This window comes from Botrytis porri (assembly GCF_014898465.1).
Source record: "Botrytis porri strain MUCL 3234 chromosome Unknown BPOR_004, whole genome shotgun sequence".
In the NCBI taxonomy this organism is placed as follows: domain Eukaryota; kingdom Fungi; phylum Ascomycota; class Leotiomycetes; order Helotiales; family Sclerotiniaceae; genus Botrytis; species Botrytis porri.
In genome coordinates, this window is record NW_024066078.1 from 646,832 (window position 1) to 666,035 (window position 19,204).

Below are 19,204 nucleotides of genomic sequence, written 5' to 3' on the forward strand. Positions count from 1 at the left end.
AAAGATAAAAAAAAAATGTCTTAATTGACGATATATACATTTTTTTGTTATGTTATATCTTTTGTGCATCTACTGGATGTTTCCAATACTCAGTAGTGATGAAGGGAAGGTAACTATGTTGAAAAATGAAGATACTTTTGTCATGCATTGATGAAATGCAACACCAAATGATGTGAATTTGATGATTGAGAAAGTATAAAAAGTTGATTTGAAGGACCTTGAGCTATTTTTATATTTTGAGAAGTCTAGAGGTGTTTATGAATGTTTGAAAATAACTTTATTGATGTTTTCAGAAGGTTCATGAATGCAGTATCTGGCCAACATTATATTCCCATATCTAGTTCCTATCATTTTGAGTATATTTGAAGTTCATATAAATTGCCTGAAATGACTCTTTTTCTGTCCCACTGAACCGCAACGTCCACTTATGTAGTATGTAGATGTATCATATAAGCCAGAATTCTGTTATGATCATGATTTATTGCTAAAATTCCACTTAAAGCCATGAAATAACAATCTAACACAATCTTATCTTATAGCCTAGAGAACACCATAGATTCATTCACTATGATTCAAAATTGTTTACTATGTAAAGCACTAAGCCACTCATATAGTGTTGTGCCCTGCTCCAGTGCTGCCAGCACCTACCTCCACCTGAGCGCCTACTTGATTCCCAACCTGCACCTGCCATTTGGCAGATCTACCAATTCTGTATTCCGAAGAGTAGCTTAGATTCAGAATTGCCTCTATGATGCTCGAAGTACTTGTGTTTGTGGGAGTTACTGGATGTAAACGCTCATTTATATGCGCTTCAAAGGCCTAGTAGATGTAATCGATGACGCGAATAGGGTGTTGGGGATAGAAGTAGCAGAGCCTAAGCATTCAGAATCTACAGACAAGGAGGTAAGATCTCGGTATGTAAACGCGCTTGTTTAGTTTTTGAGGGAATCAGTCACAAACATCTGACAGCCTGTACTTCGGAGGTTTAATTCGGAGTGTTTGTATATATCATCGAGGAAAAGCCTTCGCAACGGCTTAGGCCATGAACCATAGAGGATGCATTCCGGAGCACTTATACGATATGCAATCACAGAGGATAGCAATTAGAGCGCATGTATTTCGAGGCTTAAAGGGCTCAGCTCGTAGTATTCATACAGTGCCGCGAATAATAATGGTCGTCGTAGGGGTATGAACCTCGAACCATAGAGGTTGATCGCGTTGTGCCTATACAAAGAAGTCTGGGGATAATATTAGCCATAGTTGCAGAACGTATGGCATAAAGGAGAAATTAGCATTCTTTGAAGAATCTGGGCATAAGATCAAGCAAAGCATAGAGAATACTCACGAAGAAATCAGGAGAAGGAAATGGAGTCCTTCGGTCGGTCTTTCATTACCGCTCTACCAAGTACCCTGCTAATCGATAACCGGCGACGATGCGACGGCTGTATAGCAGAGAGAAGGAATTTCTCTGCCACGCACTATGTACTGTCGTGTGGTTTGTCTGCCGATAGGATTTCTTGTGGTCTTTAGCATTGCAGAATAAAGGCACAACCACCAAATTTCCTGATGTAGGTAAGCAAGCCATGAGTTTTCCGCATTCTATCCTGGTATGCCATAAGAGATCTGCTAATGTCGCAATTTCTTGAAGTAGGATCGCGATCGCAGGATATTGCGCTGTAGTAAGCAGAGAACGGAGACGACCCACGATAACAATGGAAGGGCACGAGGCTCTCGAGTATATCGGCAGAGGGGGAAGTCGAGGCCCTATGTGACGATGGGCGGGAAAAAGGAGACCTGGAGGCTAGGTTGCAGTAGGAACAGAAGGATAGCGCCGAGAGGTGGGTCGGAGTGGATGGGAAGGGAAGGAATGCGGCTATGTGACAACGAGGCTGCGGAAAATAGAGCGCTCTCAACACGCGTGGCAGATGAGGACTGAGCAGAGAAGCAGAGGTGTAGCAGAGAGGAAATGAGGAAGGCTACGCGTTACATGTTGGTGTGAAGGAGATGTTGGGCTGTGATCGAGAATAGATGGACTGCCCTACGGCAATACAACGAGACATGCAATAATCCTACCAAGGGGCTCTTAATCAACGTAGGAGATACAAGCACAATTGATAGGTTTCTAGCAGATAGCAGATAGAAAAAGAGGAAGACTCTACGATGCGAAGGAATTCCAAAAAGCCTGGAGGGAGGGTAGTGGGTGGTTGACAAGCAAAATCGATACACTTCTATTGTAACTACATCTATATACACATTATACACACATTAATCAAGCTCAAAAATGAACTGTAAACCTCCAATATTGTACTCATTTAAAGCCCCTATCTATCTACACCTCTCTACAGATCCTCATCGGGTCTACTTTCGGCCTTCCTCCGCAGTATTATCGGAGTTTACAAGGACAGTGGAGGTACCTGTATGGAGGAGGTAGCGAATCTAGCCTTATCATGTGATGCTGTGCTTTGCCTCACCTTGATCGATATTTAAGTTTCGCGCCCACGATCTTGTCTCCAGGAACTTCCTTTCCGCAACATCCCATTTGCATCCATCAACTGATTGACTGCCTGTAACATACCACTACCTTGTCATTACAAGAACATATTGGCGTTAGTTTAATTGGTTGCTTCGTTCTTTACATTTGATAAGCTCTTTGCGCTCAATCCTCCTGTGTCGAATCTCAACCATCTTTGCAATTATCAATTGTCAACATCGCCATCCTTTCCTACAGTTCACACAACTTCGTAACAATACTCTGACAGGAACTTAGTCCAATATGTTGTCTGATTCTGAAATCCGCAAAATGAAAGTTGCGCCACTCGTCGACATTGAGATGAGAATGCGGTACAGTCGCGACGGAAACATAAGAAGGAGTCACTCTCTTTGCATCGATGGTGTAAGTTTCTTATCCCTAACCTTCTTCAACATCCCTTGCTTCTTGAAGTTTACTCTATATCCCCATATAACTTTTCTTTTGAAGATCGTATTGCTTTAGCCGCCTACTTAACTTGCTCACCACAACCGAGAGTCATTCTTCCTGCTTCAACGATGTTTACTAACTTCGGTTTACAGCTTACAACGCCACATAAGCCTCTCTTGATGTTAAGTGAGAAGTACATCGCATCTCACGCCCCTAACCGCAGGGAACTTTACGATCGACCAAATTGTCCTCAACAAATGAATGCTTATGGCGAACTTCTGGACAATAAGTATGGAAAGCCGCTTAGCGATTACCATAGAGCCACTATCCATCTAAATATGGCTCGTTGCTTCCTAGATTGTCTCGACAAGAATATTTGCAGCCAGGATGACTTGCTCTATCTCATCGAATACCACTTCAAATCTGCACATGGCTGGGCAACGGCAGTAATCGATCGGCGAAAACTAGACATTACAAGTGATGAGTGTGTGCCATTTAACGATATCATCAATGCGGCCGATGATATTAAGGACAGCTTGTACGCTCGAAAGATTCAGATGGACGCCCTCAATAAAGATAATATGGTAGATGTCATCCCTGGATCGAGCGAACCAATGTTGCCTTCTGAAGTTGTTGATGACAATGTCTTGGAATGGAGCCAGAATTCTGAGACACCAAAGTCTCGGTCTTCTGAACAACTTGCAGATATCGGCGCGCAAGATGACCTGGATGGAGGTGATACATCGACAGTGCGAGGCACGGATGACAAAGTCAACAACTTTGACAGCGACCTTGAAGAAGTTGGATACGAAAATATCATTGCAAAGGCAAAGCAACCTGCTCCAATAGATGTTGATCAGCTGTACAGTCAGACGGATGTCAGAATGGTACATGGTTTTATGCACTTCTTAGTACATGATAAGTTGGGCATCTGCAACTTGATGAATGGTTATCTTGATAGAATGGACGCTGCCCTCGAGCTTGGCGAACCTGAATTTAAGATAATCAGAGATGGTGAGTCAAAGACTTCTATAATGCATTGGTACATTAGATAATAATACACAGCTTCAGCGATGATGGCGTTGAATGTTCGAGATGACGGCAGTGGTCGCGCAGTTCCACCCGGCTCATCACCAGACACCCCCCTCGCCACCATTCATTCCCATTGCTTCTACCTCACCCATCCGCACACACTCGAACAATACTGAACGCGAGTCTCGAAAGAAGAGAAAATTTGCTAAAGACGATGAAGAAGATGAAATACTTTGATGGCTGTTTTAATTTGTGTGGCGGCCAAAATCTCTACTCTGATTGATAGCTAGTTTCGTTTTATGCATGGGATACAGGATATGAGTGGCGGGGACATGTAGGCAAGAAAGCCCTTAAGAGCAATTGAACGTAGGAATAATACAGCCACTAGAAAATGATTTCAAAGACTTCCAGCGTTTTCTGACCTCAAGTGATAACTATATTGTGCTGGCTCAAGATCACCAAGTATTTGCTCATGCACTCCTGCCCAGGCTGCAATTTGTATCGAGTAAAAGGGTCTCTATTAACATGAGAGTACTCCACAATGGCTTTGTATCAGTAACACAATAGCATTGTAAGAATAAATGTATTCTAAGCTTTCACCCAACTAGCATTGTTGAGTGCCAACAAGCCTGGATATATGGACTCTATACCCTGAATTCAAATATTACAAATAGGAACAGACAAATCTAGTCATCAAACATCTATATGTTCATATAATTCATTTTACACAAGGTCTGCAGCTTTGAGACAATCTTGTTGCCAGGTATTACGATGTAGAGAACTTCACACAGCATAAATCTGGTGGAGGTCAAGAATTGAAAGGTTAAAGCAAGTCGAAGAAAGGTTGAGTGATGTTCGGGCCGACAGTTAATCCATCAGACTAAGTAATGGTTTAAGTCTAGATCCCGTGCATCATAGTCAAGTCAAGGTTACATGACTAATAATAATTTACAGTACCATCTACCTACTGTTTCTATGTCTGTTTCTTTACCTTTTAGATAATGGTTGAACAATATTGTACTGTACGTGGGAAGAATGTCATTTTTTCTTATTCACTCATTTGTTCCTCAATGCAATATTCTATCCAACCATGAGAGATTTAACTAATTAAGATTTGAATTTGAACTGTAGTAAAATGACACTAACCCACTAAATCGCTTAGCCACACTGGTTTGTTTTGATTTTGGGCTCGCCCACCTCTATTTAGGATCTTTGCCTGACAACTCAGATTTTTGACCCCTCCATTCTCCCACTTCTACTACCCACCCCAAAAGTACCTTCCAACCATAACGCTTCTCAAGTAAAGCAGCATTAAAAAAGTTACCTGCAGATTTTATTCTACATATTCTTCAAGATATCCAAATAAGTCTATTCATCATGGCTGAACCAGCACACCAAGAGATCAACACCAGCAATGAGCCCAAACTCGTTGAGTCTGAGACTAAGCTCGCCACTGAGCCAGCAGCTTTAAAGGAGGAGTCAGCCAAGGAAACTCCAGCTGAGGGTTCTGTATGTTGATAATTCCCTTTTTAATATTGCTATCTGGCAATGTCGTCGATGCTATTACACTTTGCTAATCATAATCATGTTTAGACCTTGACCGAACAGGCTACAGCTGCCGCATCCACTGCCGCCGCGACTGTCACCTCTGCCGCTACTGGTATCACTGATAATGTTTTCTCGATGTTCGGTGGTGGAGCCAAGAAGGAGAAGAAAGAGGATGAGGACCGAGGAGATAACTCAGGATCTGCCAAGGCACAAAAGGCCGCTGCTGCTGAGGAGAACCCAGAGGTATTGTTGGACAATAGGCAAACAGACAAAAACACAACTGATAATATTGTAGGATGAGGCCCCAGAATCCGAGGATGTCCACTTCGAGCCAGTTATTCGTTTGACCGAGAAAGTCGATGTTAAGACCAACGAGGAACTCGAGGAGCAAACTTTCAAGATGCGCGCTAAGCTCTTCAAGTTCGTCAAGGATACTCAAGAGTGGAAGGAGCGTGGTACTGGTGATGTCCGATTCTTGAAGCACAAGGAGAACGGAAAGACTAGATTGGTCATGAGACGAGACAAGACTTTGAAGGTCTGCGCCAACCACTATGGTATGTTTACGGCATTGAACAGTAAAATGTAGAGCTTGAGCTAACCGTTCAAAGTCGTTCCTGACATGAAGTTGTCTCCAAACGTTGGTAGTGATAGAAGTTGGGTCTGGAATGCCGCAGCAGATGTTAGTGAGGGCGAGCCAGAGGCACAAACTTTGGCTATTCGTTTTGCCAACTCCGAGAGTAAGCATCTCTGCCGCAAATGCAACTATCATATGGAAGCTGACATTTACCTAGACGCAAACCTTTTCAAGGAGGCTTTCATCAAGGCTCAACAAGAGAACGAAGTTTTCTTCAAGGCCTAAACGATAGATCCGACCTCGTATTTACTTCAACTTTCCAAAATGACTCCTCAATCGACACAGCATAATCCAGCATAGCACGTTTCCTGAAGGAATGAATTTATGATCATATTTGCATTAAAACGCATTTCTTCCATACCCCGTTAACCATTTACGCGCACGTTGTCGAGAACCTCTTTTGTAAACATCGACAAATCGATACCTAGACATTCTGGCGGTCCAGGTTTTGCCCAAAGATTATATCATGATGATGATGACGATGATGGAGGATAGGAAGGCTTGATTAGTACTCAATTTTGAGACTATGGCATGTAGTTAGACTAAAAATACCAGTCCTTCGTTCATCCCCAAAGGACCTACTGATTTGTCTACATTTTGAGATGTGAATATCAAGATTTGTTTGTAATATAGACCTTTTGTGGATGTTCCTGTTAAAAGCACCTGTTCCTGTTAAAAGCACCTGTGGAATATACAAATGTATATAGACAAATGTATACCTAGCTAGGTACTGTATTCGTTCCTTCGACTCTGTAGCAGAATGTCTTATTTTGAGTAAATACTATTATACAAGTTTAAGTTAGGTTCGATGTTTATTCCATCAAAAGAACAAACAACCTCGGAAAGCTGAAGTCTCCTATACTAGTACTCAAAGTCTTAAAATTCCCTCCAATTCCTCAACGAAATTCCAAATCCCTAATTCCTTCTCGAAGTACACGTGATTCTTTATTCTCAATAATCTTGAGCTTAAACTAGCAAGGATATCAGTACCCCACTCGAATTACGATCAGCCAACTGCAGGCGCGTCGCAATTGAGACCGACATCATCAAGAATTCGAAAATCCGACAAAGCTTATACCATCAAAATACCGTCAAGATGGTGGCAGAAGTGAGTAATTCGGAAATGCTTAGATTTTAGTTCCCTAATAGCACTTTGAACATAATTACTAACTGCGGCGCAGATTAAAAGAATGATCAAGCTCGTCACAGAGCAGCGCAACATGTAGGTCGCGATCTAGCTTTCAGTTTCCCAATCTTACCCTGGATCTTGAGACTATATGCTGAAACTCACTCCACAGCGATAAACCAGCGCTTCAAGAAGGGTTCCCAATGAAATCATGGAACATCGAAATCTTTATGTTGGATGAAAATGGAAACGAGAAGCCTGCGACTTGCTTTACAAAGGCAGTTTACAATTTACATCCTACTTTTCCAAATCCGACCCAAAGTAAGTTTATAACCTCCAGAATTTTCTTACGCGCGAAGCTTGCCAAGTTCCCGTTTAACTTTTGCCACACTACACAGCTTTTACTGAGGCTCCCTTTCGCTGTGAGAATGAGGGTTGGGGTGAGTTCGACATGACGATCGATTTATTCACTACTCCAACGGGAGGCAAGCATAGCATTGCACACGATCTCAACTTTGCCAAGAGTCGCTATGAAGCTAAACATCCAATTACATTCAAAAATCCAAGTCGAGAGTTGATTAATGCATTGAGAGAGACAGGACCAGTTCCAGGAGATGAAAATGGAGCCATTAGAAAGAAGGACGCCGATGGAAAGAAGAGGAAGAGGACTGGCCAGGTAGATATGGAGAAGTTGGCAGAAGGATTGGTCAAATTGCAGGAGGATGACCTCTTGCATGTGGTGCAAATGATTCATGATAATAAGAGCGAGGAAACATATACGAAGAATGATGTTGACTGTAAGTTCGAGTCTGGGCGCTATTAATGAAAGCTGAAGGGGGAATGCTAACGCAAAGAATGCAGTGGGAGAGTTCCATGTCGATTTGTATACATTACCAGACTCATTGGTCAAGATGCTTTGGGATTTCGTCCAGTCCATGCAAGGAAAAAATTACTAGATAGGAGATGATATTTCAACGAATATGGAGAAGTCTAGCGATAATACACAAATTTGGGGGAAAGTAACATAGGTGTTGAAATTGGATCATGGATGGTTGATGGATGCATTCATCTAGGGCAACTACTTCGAAAAGCGTTTTTCATAGAACTTTTACGCAAGCGAGGGGAGGACTCATCAGTCACAAATCCAACTTCCACGGCGTTCCAATTTTCATCATCGGGCATAGGATGGCATTTCGATTGCTATATTTTTTTAGTTACTTTTTCTCGTCTTCATTGAAGGGAGGCGGTAGGGCGTGAGCAGGTGGGCGTACTTCCTCGAAGTCCTCTTGCAGAAGGTTGCGTTACATTACTTGTTTTCGGTCAATATTTGTCTAGGAAGCATAGCGATTGGGACGGTGGATCAGATCAGATCGTGGTGGCTCACGAGATACATAACTGGTAAAATTGAATGAATGGATCAACGAATGGGATGGGTGGTAGGAGGAAATTGAATAGGAATGAAATAGAATCTTTGCAAAGCACTAGTATGTTTAATTGCGAGTTTATGATTTTCATGTGATTTCATCGATACATTTTTTATCAATGCTGCAAACCACCAGGACTAGGTTGGTTGGCTAACTAATAGTAGCCGGGTATCATTTCAATTCCAAACGCCATTTTCCCATGTGCTCCTTTAAATGCTTATCAAATGACTCCCATAGTATTCTTTCAAGAAACCCGAGTTTGGATTCTCCTATTCATCATCCCCGAAGCTCAACTTAATCTTTTTACCCTTCTTTGCCGCAGCTTTAGGTTTCGTCTTTGACGCAGCTGTGACTCCAATTTTACCAGTTCCACTCTGCTTCTGATTCCCCGTATCTTTTTTACTCGAGGACTTATTATCACCTTTCTCCCCTTCCTCTCCATTCTCTTCCTCGCCCTCACCCTCCTCATCCTCCAACCCCCCAATAACCTTCCCCACCTTCCTCTTCTTACTCCCTCCAATCCCTACCGCCATTTTCGCATTCGCACTCTCTTTCTCTTTCTCTTTCTTTTCCACCCCTTCTCCTTCTCCCCCCTCAGTTTCCTTCACTCCCTCTCCTTCTTCCCGTTCTTTCTCCCGTCTCTCCCACTCATCTTTACTCAACGTCTCTCCGCTCACCTCGTCAAAGACCACAGGCTCGCTTTCCCGCTCGGCTTCTTCGTCAATGGGTTTGCGGGGACGGGAGATGGTGAATTCGTGGCGGCCATCGGAGGTGGTGGAGTGGTTGGATTGAAGTCGTTGGAGGAAGGGGGGGAGAGTGCTGTCGTAGGAGAGGTTTTTGGAGGTTATTTTGGACATGATTGGGGGGAGGGGGAAGGGGGGTGTGGTGTTTGAGGTTTGAGGTTTGAGGTTTGGGTGTTGAGTGTTGAGTGTTGAGTGTTGGGTATTGGGTATTGGGTATTGAGTATTGTGTATTGGGTATTGGGTATTGAGTATTGTGTATTGGGTATTGGGTGTTGTGTATTGGGTATTGTGTATTGGTGGTGGTATCGATAGGTAGTATTGATATGAGTATTGATTGATATCGATATCGATATGCGACAAGCGACCCCAGACCAGATCCAAAGCTTTTAAATTTTATACGGCGGGGTAGAGATAGCTTTGATGCTGTTTGTCTACGAATGTCGAGATTACTTGAGATGGAAATTGGTGTTGAAACTTGGTTGTATTAGTAAGAAAATATACGGTTGGCCAATGAGGTGGGTGAATATCTTCTGTGGTTGGGATGGATGGATAGATGGATGGAATAGGAGAACTGGTTGTTTTTAAGGATCTTTGGGAGGACTGAAATGGGATTGAAAATCTCCGATTTGATGAGTGCGGCTTTTGGGTGCACGATATCTGATGTATAATGTGGAAAAGAAGGGGGGTTGATGTTCTAGAATGACTTTAGACTTTATGTGAGTTCTGTGATGGGTTAGATGCAGATGGTTGCTTAGTCGGAGATTTGTTATGGTGTTGTTGTATACAAGTAAGCAGCTATCTATGAAGCTCACAACTGAGTCAAGTATATTGATATCAATGTTAATAAAGGTTATCATGAATCTCAACCCCCAGGATATATATTCACTTATCCCCATTGTTGAGACTGATGGATAGATATTATTCTCCTATCGTTAGAGGATTCTTTCCTGGTAGAATATGAGATGGTTCATCTATCCATCCTTCGCTCATCTATGTGATGAGGTCTCTAGACTTCCTCAATGCATTCAGGGGCATTTCAGATACACACATCCTATCCTACCTAGTCAATAGAGCAACAAGTTAACCTTACTCATTATGTCAAAACCTCCATATAGCATACGTACAGATATCAAAATGAGGTTTGGAATAAGAGGCAATAACTAGGATTGCTTCTCTAGCCGTAATACATTTTGCTCTGTGATTGCTTCTTAGTTGCCATTGGGATGAATGTATGAAGTATTGTTGAGTACCTAGGTAGGTACTTGGGTAATTGAAGTTGACCTTTCCATTATACAATATCGGAATGAATCGACGTTACCTACCTACCTACCCGTCCATCGTCCAGTCTCCTTTATCCAATTCAATCGGTTTTGTTAGTACACAAGTAGTTAGGTAGGTCGTCTTGTCAATCTTGTCATTCTCGTCTCATTTTGTAGAACATCTGAACATCAAACATCAAACATCAAACATCAACATCTTCTCCTATCATTTCTCTCCCTCACTCATCATTCATCCCAAAACTTTCCTCTCCACTTTTCACTTACCATTCCCCTAATCTTAACCTAAAAAAAATACACCCACACCCACACCCATACACCACACTCATACCAAAATCCAAAATCCTTCTCTGGCCTGACAAACCCTTCCAGAAATACTCCACTCCCGCAAATAACCACAGGCCACCTCATCTCAGTTCCCTTTTCTCCAAAAATCTCCCCCCCCCCCAAGTCGTTCTAGCCCATTCATTTGATTGCATTGCAACACACGACAATTCACAATTACGAATTCCTCTGAAAATTTACATGTCATAATATTTTCATCCTTCTTCTCGCCATCAACATAACAGATTTATTTCTTTTATGTTGACGGCAGAAACTCCTCGGAATCATCACAGACACGTTGAGCTTATCGCAAAAGTGTTTCTATCTTCGAGGACACCCAAAGGTCCAAGTCGCTCGTTATTAGAAAAAGTATCATCGGTTTTTATTAGAAAGGAATAGCGACTCTGCCAAAGGAAATACCACGTAGAATCTTTTCGATTCGATATTCAATCATACACTCTATTCCCATTACTTTTTGTAATATTATCAAATAATCCAGATACGGCACACACTGGGTAGTGTCCTCTTCCAATAACGGCCTGGGGTCGACATAAATTCCCCCTATCTCGAAATTTGGTCTACGAACGAATCCTCAACTATCTCAACCACAACCACCATGAGTTTCGTTCAGAGGGTAATGAAGCGCATGCCTTCATCGGCACAATTACCATTGGGTGATGTGAAGGAGAAGCCAAAAACCACTTCCAGATTTGCGTTTTTCAGGCGGCCGCTTCGATTAAAGGGCAATTCCAGCATTTCGATACCACTCGGCGTAGTTTTATTATTTCCATGCATTGTCGTTGTATTGATTTTGGTGCTTTTTGTTCGCCATCCTAAATCGGGTGTGGGAATGTTAATGCCAGCTGGAGCACCACCAGCTATCCGGTATGTTTTTGGATCTATCAATCTCTCTTGCTTCTTTTTGAATGCACTGGTCACTAACATTTTTGTGTGATTGTAGGAGGATCAGTGAACAACACGACAAGGTCTTCGTGACGGGATGCGCGGAGCCTGATACCAGTCAACCAAGAGCCAATGCAGCATTCGTTGTGCTAGCAAGAAATAAGGAATTGGAGGGAGTCATTCAATCAGTGAAATCTATCGAAAGGCATTTCAATCGATGGTATCATTATCCTTACGTTTTCCTCAACGATCAAGAATTCAACTCGACATTCAAGGAAGTCATTCAAAACTATACCAGTGGGCCATGTGAATTTGGAACCATCGACCCTAGACATTGGGGATTCCCAGAATGGATTGATCCTAAAGTTGCTAAAGAGGGTATTGCAAAACAAGGTGATGCTGCAATTATGTATGGTGGTATGGAAAGTTACCATGCTATGTGCAGATTCTATTCAGGGTATGTCCACAGAACACAATCATGAGCTTGGGGAGAATGAGGAAATGCTGACAAGGGATTAGATTCTTTTACAAGCATGAGCTTCTAGCTAAATATGAGTGGTACTGGCGTCTTGAGCCAGAAATTAAATATTTCTGTGATATCACATAGTATGTCTTACTTTCGTGGAGCGTCTATAGATCAAGCTAACAAATCCATAGTGATCCTTTCCTTAAGATGATCGACTCGAATAAGACTTATGGTTTCACTATTGCCGTCAAGGAATTGAAAGAAACGGTTCCAAATATTTTCCGTTACGCATCTGCATACAAACGCGTCAATAACATTACATCTCAAGGGTTATGGGAAATGTTCGTCGAGCCTCCTCCTGAGGAGCCAAAGGAAGTCCCTGAAGATGATCCCGCTTATAAAAGGCCATTACCTGAAGAAATTCTTCGAGGCGATCCATCTCGCGCATCTTTACCAGAAATCGATCCAGAAGCTATGGAAGGAGAAAAGTACAATATGTGTCATTTCTGGTCGAATTTCGAAATTGCTAGACTCAGTTGGTTCAGAAGTAAGGAATATGAAGACTTCTTCCAAATGATGGATCGCAGTGGTGGATTTTGGATGGAGAGAGTAAGTCAATCTCTTGAAAGTTTCCAGTATTGTACTAACAGTAAACCAGTGGGGTGACGCACCCATCCATTCTTTAGCCGCTGGTGCTCTTCTCGCCCCTCGCGATATTCATTACTTCCGTGATTTTGGCTATAGACATACAACTATTCAACATTGCCCAGCAAACGCACCCGCACGTCAAAGAGCGCGCGAACCTTATCTTGAAAATACAACATTAGACGAGAAGAAACGAAAGGAAGAAGATGAATACTGGGACAATTGGGATCCAGTCAAGGAAAACGGAGTTGGATGTAGATGTAGATGCGACACGGATATTGTGGATGTAGAAGGCAAACAAGGAAGTTGTTTGGCAGAATGGGTAGATGTTGCAGGAGGCTGGGCCAGTCCTTGAGAAGATTAATCGAGGGGTGAACAATAGGATAGGATGTATTGAGGAAACCATGACATGTCATGAATGATATTGAAAGGGAAGGGAAGGGATAGGGTTTTTAGAGAACTCTATTTTGGGGATGGAAACGGAAATGGATGAAGAGTGATGATATGGGGAATCGACTGATGGATGGCTGGCTGAATGGATGGATGGATGGGATGGGGAATGGGAATGGGAAAGAAATGGAATTGTAAAGGATGTGATGTTGCATATTATCTTTTTTTAAACTGTTCATTATTCATGGTGAGAAATACAAAATGATTCCTGGTCTGAATTTTGTTTGTGTGGTGTGTTCAGTTTCGGGAGGGATCGTGTGGTATAGGTAGGTGGGTATGTAGGTTGTTTGTGAGATGTGAAGAATGAAATGTTTGTTAGAATACAGAGTGAGGTTTGGGGATGAGTGATATGGGTTAGGATTACGGCGAGGAAGGATAGGTAAAATCGGGGTGGACTGGTTAATGAGATGGTGTGGTAATTTCATGAATAGGTAGATGGATGAATAGATTTTTTGTATATGGGATATTAAAATTGAGATTGAATGTTGGGATGGGATAGGGTGGGATGGGGTGGTATGGGGGACGAGCTTTGGAAAGGGGGGTTGAAAGGATTGGGATTGGGAGGGAAGTGTGTGGGGGGAAGAGGGGGAAGGAGATGTGTGGGTGGAGGGAGGGGAGGAGGAGGAAGGTGACGTAGGAGGGGAGAGAGAATGGGAGAGGAGAGAGGGGAGAGTGGGAAGGCGGCGGAGGTGGAAACTTGTTTCTATATATAGTAAGTTTTATGAGGGGCGGGGATAAAGGGAGGGGGGAAAGTAAGAGTGGTGGATGGTATGGGATGGATAGGGAAGGGGGTGTCTTGTAAGTGCTTTATGTGAAGAGTATGAAGGGTGGATGGGGAACATGAAAGGAGGGGGAAGATAAGGGAGGAAGAGAAAGAATGGGAGGTGGTGTGTGGGAATTATATGGAGAGGAGAATGGGAGAGGAGATGGGAGGATGGCGGAGGTGGAAGAGATGGACATAGAGGCGGAGGTGGAGGTGGAGGTGGATTGTAAGGGTCATGTGTAAATTACATAAAGGGGAAAATAAGGGAAGGAATGGAAGGGAGGGAGGGAATAGAAAGAGAGGGGAGGGAAAGAATAGGGGAAGTTATAAATGGGATGGATAGAATAGGAATAGTATGAAAGGGAGGAAGGGAAATATATAGGGAAGGGAAGGAGATAGTTGGTAAGGAGTATGTGGTGTAGTGTATGGTATTTGTGGATGTGGATGTGTGAGTATGTTTACGTTTATAGGATTTAGGAATATGAGGGGGAAATTGGGAATTGAGGAAAGAAGGGAATAGGGAGATGGAGATGGAGAGGGGGAGGGAGATTTATAGGAGCAGAGGGGAAGAGAAAAGAGGGGAATGGAAAGGGGGAGTGAGGAGAGTAGAAAAAAGATAGGGGACGGGAAATTTAGAAGAGAGAAAAGAGGGGAGAGAAGTAAATAGATGGATTTAGTTGATTTGATTGTTATTATTATAGTAATGGTTATGGAGATAGAAATGGAAATGGTGATAGTACTAGAGTTTGGTTCGGATGTTGAGGTGAGTTCTTGTTTTTTTCGCTGTTGTTTTTTTGTGGTTGAGTTAAGTTGAGTTGAGTTGGGTTGAACTAAATGATTAGTTTTAGGGGAAAGGTAGGTTTTAAGGAATTGTTTGGGGACTGGGGTTTTTGGAGCTTCGAAGCTTCGAAGCTTCAGGCTTGGAATTGGGATCGGTATGTATATATAAAAAGGGGGAGAAAAAAGGGAAAAAATAAAAAGCTTTAGCGAGGAGTATGAGGGTGGAAAGGGAAACCAGAGGGATATTATGTAGTTCTGAGAGGCGTAGGGGGGTGGGGAGTGAGTGTTATGGATGGGAGGGAGGGAATCAGTGGGTGGGTGGGTAGATGAGTATAAATAGTTATAAGCTGAAGAATGTGAATACAATTTGGTACATAAATTGGTAGATAGGTAGATAAGAAGACAGATAGACAAATACAAATCAAAAACAGAGATGTATAGACAACTTACTTCGCAGTAAAAGGGTGATTGATTTATATCTTGATCCAAACCATTTTTTGAAGGGATGGAGAGGAATAGTCTCGGAGAATGCATCAAGCAACAGAGATAAGATGAATGGATGATTCCTGGAGGTCCTTCGTTTTTTCGGCGTGGATTGTTGAGGGTTGGTTTTAAGTCTGGCTGGATCCGGATATGTATTGTGAGAGATACTGTGTTGCTTTTTGGGAGAAGTTTATATGGCATCCCTCAGATTAGAAGATGGAGAACTTCTGTTAAATGGGTCTTTACACGAGAAATATGAGTCTTGAGGGCCTTTTTTGAGCTATTTGTCAAGGATATTAAATCGTAAAAGTATACTCAGCGTTGAGTCTGAAGCAGAGCATCTCAATGATTCGGAGTCGTCACGCAATTCAAAGCTTCTAAGCCCCCAGAAGTTAAATCGTATCAACGCTACAATAAAATCACTCCAATTGCTGTGTTATCAACTTGCATTACTTTCGAATCCCGAAATCGAGAGCTCATATCCAATCCGTGACTGTGAGTTTGATTCAGACTCTTGATTGAATGGAAAGTTATGATGTCGAATACTCTGTTTTACTAGGTTTGAAATTACACATTGGTGCTCAACAAGAAAATTATGGGTTACTCATGAGCCTCTGATGCAGATTTCGAGAAGTGTTGAAGTGGGAAGAGTTCTGATGCTCAGCTGAAAGACTATCTTCTAGAATTGGGATATGTGATTAGTCTTTCATTTGGTGAATTCGCTACGTTACGCAACACTTTAAAGACAGATAGAGAGTATTTGTAAGTTATAAGAATTAGATGGATTTAATCTGTAAAAGAAAAAGAAAAAATTAGTTGGCGGGTGCTACTACTTATGCTTCAACCCTGCGACTTCCCACAAAACTAAAAACACAAAAAGGAAATAAAGCCGACATCTACGAATAATATTACAGGTATGAGTCCTGATCAACATCATCATCATCATCATTATGAAAAAGTAGAAATTCCACACAAAAACTTTATCTAGCTCATTACATTCGCTGTCGTTGTTAGCGATTATATCCCTAAGCGAATCTTCGCTTCATTTGCATCGACTCCGCTGGTATTGCTTATCTCCTAATTCTGGGGTTCGGATGGAAGTATGACGCCCTAATCTAGCTTTGGTCTCTGTCTTTCACTTGAAAACACTTTGGAACAGAATGAGCAATCACATTCTATCACCTCGATTTTCTCTTCTATCCTTATACGGCCCCAGAAGTAGGTCGAAAAATTGGTGCGTGTGTATGTATGAATGAAGGAGCTGCTCTAAAAGAGGAATCATTCCCATGATTCTAGGATTCAATATTAAGAAATACTACCCATATCCTCAGAGGGTAGTATTGAAGCTCATAAATACATAATCTAATTTGTTTGAGACGGGTAATAGATGTATTCGGGGCTATTTTGTGCATATTCTCGATGATTCGAGTGGATTTATTGGAGTAATCGAATGTATTATATGTAGATGATCTTCCTAAAAGGTACAGTATGGAAATAGTACTAGGTACATGTATTGAATATCTCGGATATCCTTGAGGAGTCTCCTGACTACGGAACGAACTTGTTCTAGAATTCCTTCGAAGTTACATTAGGTATAAACCAAGCCTCGCTTTCCTTACTCAAGAAGATGGACATTCTTAAGCAATCGTCCGCGGCTCAAGCTAATCATTAACTTGTCAGGATGAGCTTTGAAATGCCTGTTTGTAGATGTGTACTATATCCAAATATTCCCCGATTCGAATGCTCGTAGGAACGGCTCGAAAGCTAGTTGATCTATTGGAATTAGTCTCCTTTCTTTTCGATCTTTTGCTTTACATTACTTCACTTTGAGATCTCTCAATAGGCACTAGAAAATAAAATCCAATCACTAGATAACATACTATTATAGACATACAATATATCCAAGTACCTCTCCTTCCAAAGTTCCGAGTAGAATATTCCGTACAACTAAATCGAGCTTTATATCCCATAACAGCTCTGTGTTTCTTCCCGAGATGAGATCGCATAATGTGAATTAGTGAGATCTACGACGAAGGTAAAATATTACGGGAACACAAAATTCGTTTGCACAAGTCCCAAGATATGTCACTAGTGATGACGTTCTCTCGGCAAGAACTACAGTTTCAAAACTTCCAACGCACATCTCGTAGACTTTCTTTTACAGATACTCTTTATCAGACTGATGTCCATACAATTAATCAACTATTTCCAAACCTTAAATACAAATCCAGCTCCCAACACGAAGACGACGAAAAGAGATGACTACGAACTATCTGCTATACTCACAGAAACACAACAATAGCTTCTATCTAATCAATTCCTCAAAATAGGAAGAAAGAGAGATATCGATTTACATTTTTGATATATCTCCGCTTGATTGCTATGTTGGGTTTTTGTTTATAACCATGAATGGTGTAATCTTTCGGATGTGGATCCATCCAGATCATTAGACACTAATCAAGAAAAGATTAGGTATCTACCCAAGAACCATTCATTTATCCATCTCTTCCCTCTCAAAACTACAAGCAGAATTCCCAATTTCATCTTATCTTACACATACAAACAGATGGATTAACCTAACCCCAAGACCTCCCTACAGATCATTACTTTTAGAACCTACATCCATCCTCCATTCCCTCTCCCCACCCCCTATACCCATTCCAACCTTCAATTTCTCGCCTCCCTGAATTTGCTCTCTAAACATGCTAATCACATAAATCAACATCAATCTGATCTAATATATTAGTATCTTAAACTATATACTCCCTTTCTCCTAAGCTACACATCAAAATCCTCCATTCAAAACCCCATCCAATTTTCATATTTACAATTTCTGTCTATTCCCAGTACACTATATATCTAGTTCATACATTATTACTTCTTCCCCCTATCCCTCATTTATATCCTCTACCTACCACCTCAAATCTAAAACTCATCGTAGAAACTACTCAACTCAGAATCACTTTTTAAAAAATACTCATACTTTCAATTTATTATACTAAATATACAGATTTATCATCCATGTAGTCCTCGTCTCACCTCGTTTCCTCTCTTCTCTCCTCTCCAGTTTCCTCTTTCATTTTGTCTCACTTCCATCTCACATCCCTTACTTCTATTCATATCTCACCTCATACCTACTTCCACTTCTATCCTCTTCCAACCCCTCTCCTTTTCTCTTTCCTTATGCTATCCCACCCCATCCATTCTATCCATCCGTCTCACTCATTCCAAGTCCTAATTCTTTTCTTATTAACCTCAATCCTTCAACTTCAAACCTTCCTCTATCTATTCCATTCCATCCTACCCTATCCCATTCCATTACCACCACCACCACCACCACCACCACCACCATCGCCACTTCCCATACCCTATCATCTCTACCATACTATATCACCTCCTTTATATACTCTAAAAACAACCCATAAAAGCATTGAACACTATACAAACTTCTTTTAGTATTATAACTACTATTTTCAAACACTCTTTCGCTTCCCCTTCTCTTCTCCCTCCGATTCCCTATCTCTCCTTAACTATTTCATTAGTTTTTCCCTCTTCTCTCTAGATTTCAAACTCCAATCCAATCCAGTTCTCAATTCCCTTCAAAATCCCCACAACGCAATCCAAACTCACTCTGACACTTTTTAAGAACTTACTTCCCAACTCCCTATCTTTTCAAATTTCTATATCCC

General features: G+C 41.7%; 5 protein-coding genes across 5 annotated transcripts; 4 read left to right on the plus strand and 1 right to left on the minus strand.

Annotated features, from left to right (window-relative positions):
* Positions 1 to 2,773: 2,773 nt before the first annotated feature.
* On the plus strand, positions 2,774 to 4,125 carry EAF01_003175 (uncharacterized protein; the record flags this gene model as incomplete). Its single annotated transcript, XM_038911429.1, has 3 exons — positions 2,774 to 2,893; positions 3,070 to 3,931; positions 3,983 to 4,125. The coding sequence occupies 3 exons, from the start codon at positions 2,774 to 2,776 to the stop codon at positions 4,123 to 4,125; spliced, it is 1,125 nt and encodes a 374-aa protein (XP_038772664.1).
* A 1,201-nt stretch (positions 4,126 to 5,326) lies between these two features.
* On the plus strand, positions 5,327 to 6,356 carry EAF01_003176 (uncharacterized protein; the record flags this gene model as incomplete). The annotated part of the gene is made up of 5 exons (XM_038911430.1): positions 5,327 to 5,458; positions 5,543 to 5,740; positions 5,793 to 6,051; positions 6,106 to 6,234; positions 6,289 to 6,356. 5 exons carry the CDS (start codon positions 5,327 to 5,329, stop codon positions 6,354 to 6,356), a joined length of 786 nt encoding a protein of 261 aa, XP_038772665.1.
* A 578-nt stretch (positions 6,357 to 6,934) lies between these two features.
* EAF01_003177 (uncharacterized protein) lies at positions 6,935 to 8,738 on the plus strand. Its single transcript, XM_038911431.1, has 5 exons — positions 6,935 to 7,239; positions 7,313 to 7,353; positions 7,430 to 7,578; positions 7,656 to 8,054; positions 8,119 to 8,738. Exons 1-5 carry the CDS (start codon positions 7,228 to 7,230, stop codon positions 8,211 to 8,213), a joined length of 696 nt encoding a protein of 231 aa, XP_038772666.1. The 5' UTR covers positions 6,935 to 7,227; the 3' UTR covers positions 8,214 to 8,738.
* Positions 8,739 to 8,950: 212 nt separating this feature from the next.
* EAF01_003178 (uncharacterized protein) lies at positions 8,951 to 9,538 on the minus strand (the record flags this gene model as incomplete). Its single annotated transcript, XM_038911432.1, has 1 exon — positions 8,951 to 9,538. The coding sequence occupies one exon, from the start codon at positions 9,536 to 9,538 to the stop codon at positions 8,951 to 8,953; it is 588 nt and encodes a 195-aa protein (XP_038772667.1).
* Positions 9,539 to 10,914: 1,376 nt separating this feature from the next.
* EAF01_003179 (uncharacterized protein) lies at positions 10,915 to 13,782 on the plus strand. The gene is made up of 5 exons (XM_038911433.1): positions 10,915 to 11,910; positions 11,987 to 12,385; positions 12,448 to 12,534; positions 12,586 to 13,003; positions 13,053 to 13,782. The coding sequence occupies exons 1-5, from the start codon at positions 11,642 to 11,644 to the stop codon at positions 13,392 to 13,394; spliced, it is 1,515 nt and encodes a 504-aa protein (XP_038772668.1). The 5' UTR covers positions 10,915 to 11,641; the 3' UTR covers positions 13,395 to 13,782.
* The last annotated feature ends 5,422 nt before the right edge of the window (positions 13,783 to 19,204 follow it).

Bases quoted from the DNA above. Each gene is read 5' to 3' on its own strand.
- EAF01_003177 (XM_038911431.1), top strand. The intron at 7,354-7,429 runs GTAGGTCGCGAT...CTCACTCCACAG, and splicing joins GTCACAGAGCAGCGCAACAT to CGATAAACCAGCGCTTCAAG. The intron at 7,579-7,655 runs GTAAGTTTATAA...CACACTACACAG, and splicing joins TTTTCCAAATCCGACCCAAA to CTTTTACTGAGGCTCCCTTT.
- EAF01_003179 (XM_038911433.1), top strand. From the start codon at position 11,642: ATGAGTTTCGTTCAGAGGGTAATGAAGCGCATGCCTTCATCGGCACAA. The intron at 12,535-12,585 runs GTATGTCTTACT...ACAAATCCATAG, and splicing joins TATTTCTGTGATATCACATA to TGATCCTTTCCTTAAGATGA. The intron at 13,004-13,052 runs GTAAGTCAATCT...ACAGTAAACCAG, and splicing joins GTGGATTTTGGATGGAGAGA to TGGGGTGACGCACCCATCCA.